The sequence below is a fragment of the Heptranchias perlo genome, chromosome 45 (assembly GCF_035084215.1).
Source record: "Heptranchias perlo isolate sHepPer1 chromosome 45, sHepPer1.hap1, whole genome shotgun sequence".
In the NCBI taxonomy this organism is placed as follows: domain Eukaryota; kingdom Metazoa; phylum Chordata; class Chondrichthyes; order Hexanchiformes; family Hexanchidae; genus Heptranchias; species Heptranchias perlo.
In genome coordinates this window covers 2,037,601-2,044,644 of record NC_090369.1, presented here as the reverse complement: position 1 = coordinate 2,044,644, position 7,044 = coordinate 2,037,601, and the positions used below count along the sequence as shown (strand labels likewise).

General features: G+C 56.3%; 1 protein-coding gene across 1 annotated transcript in view; it reads right to left on the bottom strand.

The window, feature by feature from the left end:
* Nucleotides 1-2,340: 2,340 nt before the first annotated feature.
* The window catches only part of LOC137306835 (histone lysine demethylase PHF8-like), a 41,594-nt gene continuing 36,890 nt past the window's right edge, over nt 2,341-7,044 (bottom strand). Inside the window, exons 10-12 of the mRNA XM_067976233.1 lie at nt 6,419-6,528; nt 4,342-4,600; nt 2,341-3,771 (exon numbers count right to left, since the gene is read on the bottom strand). Of these exons, the coding sequence (XP_067832334.1) occupies nt 3,680-3,771; nt 4,342-4,600; nt 6,419-6,528 (461 nt within the window). The 3' untranslated portion in view covers nt 2,341-3,679. The remainder of the gene's footprint in view (nt 3,772-4,341; nt 4,601-6,418; nt 6,529-7,044) is intronic.

Here is a 7,044-nt window from a genome sequence, read left to right as displayed (position 1 = left end):
AAGGCACGGTCGCCAGTGGTGGAGCGACGGAAATCGGGGATACGCAAGAGGCCAGAATTGGAGGAGCTCAGAGATCCGGGAGGGTTGTAGGACTGGGGGGGGGGGGGTTACAGGGATAGGGAGGGGCGAGGGCCATGGAGGGATTTGAAAACAAGGAGGAGAAATTTAAAATTGAGGCGTTCCCGGACCGGGAGCCAGTGTAGGTCAGCGAGCACAGGGGGCGATGGGTGAAGGGGATTATGTGCGAGTTAGGAGACGGGGGCAGCAGAGCTTTGGATGAGCTCAAGTTTACGGAAGGTGGAAGATGGGAGACCGGTGAGGGGAGCATTGGAATAGTTGAGTCTGGAGGTAACAAAAGGCACGGATGAGGGCTTCGGCAACAGATGAGCTGAGGCAGGGGTGGAGACAGGCGATGGTACGGAGGTGGCAGCTGGCAGCCTTGAGAGACAGGCTCGTCAGTGGAAAGTAGGAGCAAGCTCGGTGCAGCGAAATGTCCCAAGGCATTCCGTGAGAGGAAAGGCTGAAAATCGGACGCTCGGCTAAAGTTGGGAGGAGAGTCTGGGGCAGGTGATTGAAGACGAGGGCCATGGAGGTAGGTTTGCAGGGTTTCTTTTGGGGAGGAGGGGGTGAAGAAGATTGCGAGAGATGCGACAACGTGGGTGGGTAGGGTTTAAGGGAGACAGTTTCAGATTGCAGGTGTGGGGCGGCTACTACAGGGTCTGACACCAGGCCGACATTCCTCCCTCATCCAACACCACCAAAAAAAAACACATCAGCTGGTCATTCGCCTCATTGCTGGATGTGGGATCACGCTGGATTTGGCTACAGAGCAACCGTGGCAAGACTTCAATAAATAATCAGGTGCACGTGAAGTGCTTCGGGTTGTCCTGAAGGTGCTATTCTACATGAGAGCTCTTTCTTAATATCTATCCTTAAATAAAAGCAATTATCACTACCTACCTGTCATACGGTGAGAGAGAGAGAGAGAGCGAGAGAGGGAGAGAGAGAGAGAGAGAGAGAGAGAGCGAGCAAGAGAGAGAGAGAGAGCGAGCGAGAGAGTGTGAGAGAGCGCGAGAGAGAGAGAGAATTATCTAAAGGGTCCAATGCAAAAATCAGTCTGGGGAGGGAATGTCAGTCCAGTCCTCACCAGGTATCAGGACGTTAAGATAACATTATTCACAGTATTATCCAGGCTGCGCCAACAAAGTGACAACTTTTTTAAAAAAAGTTTATACTATTTGCACACACGTAAAAACTTTACACACTCCCTGACACACTTAAAAAAAAAACAAATTACAAAGAAACGCGCCGGGAATTCCCTTGGGGTTCAGCCACTGTAACATTAGCGGCAAACCTCGCACCCCCCCCGTCAACTTGGGGGGCTTCCGCCGAAATTATGGCGGCCGATCAGGAGGGGCCTCTCCCCCCCCCACCCCAAGGAAGTTCCCGGAGGCCCATGCCGTCATTTGGAATGCGCAGCGACAAATACCAGAGCGGTGAGGTCCGCAGCCTCTCAACTGACCTGTGTCGGAACTCACCCAGAGTTTACTTAACAGCAATTAGACTTGGTACTTTAAAAGGGGCATACGCTCATTCTTTGGGGCAGCAGAATAATACATTGTGCCTGACACGGTATGATGTTTGTGTCCTTGTAAAGCAGTGCCTCCACTGACTTAACTTGAGTATTATGGAAGATAAAAGTTTGTACTAAGTACGTCCGTCACACTTTGTATGAAACTAAATAAAGAAGTTTCTCCTGAATTCCCGATTGGATTTATTAGTGATTATCTTATATTTATGGCCCCTTGGATTACCCCCACAAGTGGAAACATCTTCTCTACGTCTACCCTACAGAATCCTCTCGTAATCTCAAAGACCTCTATCAGGTCACCTGCTCAGCCTGTTCAGTCTTTCCTGATAGTTATAACCTCTCAGTTCTGGCATCGTCCTTGTTAAGGAGCAGGACAGGTTCAGAGCTAACTAGCACAACGGTCCTCAGATTAGTCACGAGCAATTTTATGCAGGAAAACCAGTCGACCTCCTATGGTGGACACGGTCCCACAGGCAGCCACGTAGAGTCCTCAGGGAAGTGAGGCTGTCGGGTGGGGATAATTGGACCAGGGCGCACAGGTGTGATTTAGTTCCCATTTTACAGTCAGTCATTCGTCCTGCGATTTCTCCCTCCTGCCAGCGGTGGCGCTGTCACAGCTCCGACTGGTGGGAGGGAGCCATGACAGTGTGACGAGTTTACATAGGGAATTTCCATTATGAATGCAGACAGAGGAACTTACAATGGGAAAAGTTGACAGATGTAAGATTTTTTTTTAATATATTATATACATTGAGTCTGCCTCCCTCCTCCCACCCCGCCCCTTGCGTTTTTTCTTCCTTCGCAGCACATTCTGACCAGGAGATTAAGAAAGGCAAAATTCAAAACCTTGTTTTTAAAACCAAGATTTTTTTCTCTAAATAACAAGAATACGTTCCAACTTTTTAAAAACTTGCTGCACTACAAAAATTGTTACAAACTAATGACTTTATGTATTTTTTTTCCTTTTTACAAAAAGAAACGGGAAGAAGAGAACCAAAAAAAAAATATAAGAGAGAGAGAGACTTTATAAATGAAACGTCTAATTAATGCAGATGTGCGTTATAGCCTGGGGAGTCACACCAGCCAGCAGGGTGGGGACTTGCGCCCGCTGTCCTCATGGTATCAAGTCTCCTCAACCTTGGCCGTGGCACCGCGGAGGGGGGGGGGGGGGAAATGGGCGAGGAAGGGCTCCGGCTTCTCCCCACAGGCGGGAACGGAGGGAAAAACAAACCGCAAGGCGGAGCGCGTCCCCGAGTCGCTGACGCCTCACCTCCCGACGCCCCGCGCACAAGAGCTGCAACTGGGGCACGTTCTTGTAAGCAGGTTTGCCAGCTCGCCCGTCTTGGCCGTGGTGGGGTCGGAGGGTGAGTGGGAGACCCGGAGTTGGGGGGGTTTAAAATAACAAGGAAGTTAGAGAAACAAATAGCCTCTGCTTAAAAAAAAGAAAACACACACACAAAGATTCAGACAGGCAGTTTGTTCGTTTCTTCTTTCCGTTCTTGCTCCTGACCTCCGACATCCCCAAACCACCACCCCGCCAACCCCGAGAGTCACCTTGTAGCCGAGGTGGGGAGGGCGCTCCTCCCTCCCCCCCCACCTCCCGATCAGCGTCGCCTTCGAGACAGCAACTTACGCGCGGGGTAGCAGGTCGACGGCAGAAGCGAAGAGGACGATGCCTTCGTGTGTTGAGGTGACTCCCTCGGACGTCTGGACCCGGTTTGAGAGTCAGCGATCGGGGCGAAGGGGAGGGGGGAGGGAGAGGGAGAGGAGGAAGAAGAGGACGTCCAGGAAGCACAGATCATAATCAGTCCAGGGCGAGTTGTTCTCGAGATAGGCTCGTACACAGACGCACCCGCACACACATAAAGATGCTCGCACTCTCTCTTCATTTTCCTTTCTACTCAACAAAGAAACCCCCATCACGGTTCGGGGGGGTGGGGGGGGGGTGGGGTGTTAATGGGACAGGGGTGGAGGAAGGGGGGGGGGGTGGGTGGGTGGGAGGGGTTAATATTTAGTGTCGGAGGAAAATCGACTGTACAGAGATATACAAACACTTTCAGTTCCAACATATATAAAATAGAAAAATATTCAAAGCAAGAGTTTTCCATTCCGATGAATTTTCAGGATCTTTCCCAACCGCTGTTTCGCTGTCGCCAAACCTTTCTTTGGACGTTTACCTGCTGAGGGATTTGGGGGGGGGGGGTGGGGGTTGGGAGAGGGAAAAAAGATCAAATATTAAAATCCGCTCACTGTTTACGCTCTCACCGGGTTATTCTTTCCCCGCTCCAATTCTCTCTCCCCCCACCCCCTCCTTTTCAAAAGGCTTGCTTCCCTCTCCATCACCGAGGCCGCCCACTTCCACCTCCGTATCATCGCCCGTCTGCTGCTCAAACCCTCATCCGTGCCTTTTGTTGCCTCCAGACTCGACTATATTCCGACGCTCCCCTCACCGGCCTCCCACCCCCCCCCCCGTAAACTTGAGCTCATCCAAAACTCTGCTGCCCCCGTATCCCAACTCGCGCCGAGTGCCGTGAGATTAGGGAACCCCCCTCCGGGTAACTGGTCGGCTATTCGGCCGCGGGGTGGCATCGCGGAGCCGGGCCCGTTTGCCGCGACCCCGCCCGGCGGGAATCGCCGGGCGGTGATCGGGAGCCCTGGCGGATTCCCCTCCCCTCCCCGCCCTCTCTCTCTCTCCCTCGAGGCCGCGGAGAGGGGGAACACCCAGCCTTCGATACGCCACCAGCACTCGCCTGATTGGCTGCCTTGCGAGGACGACGACGCTCGGCGCTGCGTGAGGAAGACGCCCGGCGCCATGGGCGTGGAGCCGCGGCTGATCTGCGGCAGGCCGAAGGTGCTGGGCCCCGCCGTGTACTCGTGGTCGACCAGGCTCCCCGAGAAGACTTCGGCCTTGGGCTCGGTGACGGGGCTGTCCGGCTGCGGCTTATGAGCCGCCTCCTCGGGCGTCGGTTTCTTCTTGCCTGACTTCCTCTTCTGGGTCTTCTGCTGCTCCTGGGCCGGGCGGCGGACGGGCGGGCGGAGGGAGAGAAAGAGAGACAGTGAGAGCTGAGCTTCTGACCCCAGATCCTCTCCATCACCGAGACCGCCCACTTCCACCTCCGTATCATCGCCCGTCTGCTGCTCAAACCCTCATCCGTGCCTTTTGTTACCTCCAGACTCGACTATTCCGACGCTCCCCTCACCGGCCTCCCATCTTCCACCCTCCGTAAACTTGAGCTCATCCTAAACTCAGCTGCCCCATATCCTAACTCGCGCCGAGTCCCGATCACCCATTACTCCCCTCCCTCTGCTCGCTGACCTCCACCTGTTCCCGGCCCCCCGACGCCTCAAATTTAAAATTCTCATCCTTGTTTTCAAATCCCTCCATGGCCCTCGCCCCCCTCCCCATCTCTGTAACCTCCTCCGCCCCTGCAACCCTCCCAGATCTCTGCTCCTCCAATTCCCGGACTTCAAGGGTTAAGTTACGAGGAGAGATTACACAAATTGGGGTTTTATTCTCTAGAGTTTAGAGGGTTAAGGGGTGATCTGATCCAAGTTTAAGATATTAAGGGAACAGATAGGGTGGATAGAGAGAAACTATTTCCGCTGGTTGGGGATTCTAGGAGTAGGGGGCACAGTCTAAAAATTAGAGCCAGACCTTTCAGGAGTGAGATTAGAAAACATTTCTACACACAAAGGGTGGTAGAAGTTTGGAACTCTCTTCCGCAAACGGCAATTGATGCTAGCTCAATTGCTAAATTTAAATCTGGGATAGATAGCTTTTTGCCAACCAAAGGTATTAAGGGATATGGGCCAAAGGCAGGTATATGGAGTTAGATCACAGATCAGCCATGATCTTATCAAATGGCGGAGCGGGCACGAGGGGCTGAATGGCCTGCTCCTGTTCCGATGTTCCTCTTGCGCATCCCCCGATTTCCGTCGGCCCTCCATTGGCGGCCGTGCCTTCAGCTGCCTGGGCCCTAAGCTCTGGAATTCCCTCCCTGAACCTTTCCGCCTCTCTCTCTCTCCTCCTTTAAGACGCTCCTGTCCTAATACCTCCTTCTGCAGCTCGGCATCAAATTTTGTTTGACAATCGCTCCTGGGGATGTTTTGTTGTTGAGAGAGCTGACTCAGACAGGCGGAGGGAGAGCAGGCGACTGAGCACCATTATCCCTTCAGCTCTCCAGCATAAGATCGTGAAGGGACGCAAAAGGACTAGAAAGAGACCCCGCCCTTCTCCCGCTGATCTCGATCCACCGTCTCCTCGTTATTCGCATTCCCCACCGCGGCACAAGCGAGGCTCACTGCTCCTCTCAAACTCAAACTCACCCCTTACCCCGTCCCTCCTTCAGTGCAGGCTGCCAGCCTGGCTCGTCACTCTCGCCCCCTGAGGCGGAAGGTCGTGGGTCCGAGCCCCGCTCGAGGGCTGACACTGCCGGTGCAGTACGGAGGGAGCGCCGCACTGTCGGGGGTGCCGGGTCTCGGGAGCGACGTTAGGCCGGGGCCCCCCCCCCACCCCCCGTCCGTTAGGGTGGGCGCCCCGCCCACGGTTGGGAGAAGAGCAAGGAAGGGCGGAAGGAAAAAGGGAGAAGGAAAGAGAGAAACAGAACTTTCATTTCTACGGCGCCTTTCACGGACAACATGGGAAAAACTCTGGGCAACTCCTCTCCGACCCCCTCAGGCGACAGAAACATTTACAGGCCCTTTAAAACTCTGCAGCTTGACCCCGCCTTCCCCAATGGCCCCGCCTTCTCCTCGACTCTTTTCAGCCCCGTGCCCGTTGCTGGGCCGTCTCGGTGGGGGATGGATGGGGTGGGTCCGGTCCCGTACCTGCTGTGCCAGTTTGGCTGCCGCTGCCGCGAGCCCCGTCTCGATGGAGGCCACACGCGTTCCTTCCCGTACCGGCCGCTCCTGCCGCGGAAGTGTTGGCGCCACGCGAGCTGGGCGAAGGAGGAGAAATAAAATGGGTCATGTCTGCATTCGTGCCAGGGACGTGGTGGCATTTACTCAGCATGGCAGTGATGTGTTTACGCTGGCAGGGAGGGCGGGCGGTGCCGGTGCGGCGGCGGGAGGCGGGGAGGACGTGGACGGGCGCGCGGCGGGGAGGAGGGGCGGTGCCGGGCGCACACACCGGGGAGGATGGGCGGTGCCGGGCGCGCAGCGCGGAGGAGGGGCGGTGCAGGGCGCACACACCGGGGAGGACGGGCGGTGCCGGGCGCACACACCGGGGAGGACGGGCGGTGCCGGGCGCGCGGCGCAGAGGAGGGGCGGTGCCGGGCGCGCGGCGCAGAGGAGGGGCGGTGTGCCGGGCGCGCGCCGGGGAGGACGGGCGGTGCCGGGCGCACACACCGGGGAGGACGGGCGGTGCCGGGCGCGCGGCGCGGAGGAGGGGCGGTGCCGGTGCGCGCGGCGCGGAGGAGGGGCGGTGCCGGGCGCGCGCCGCGGAGGACGGGGCG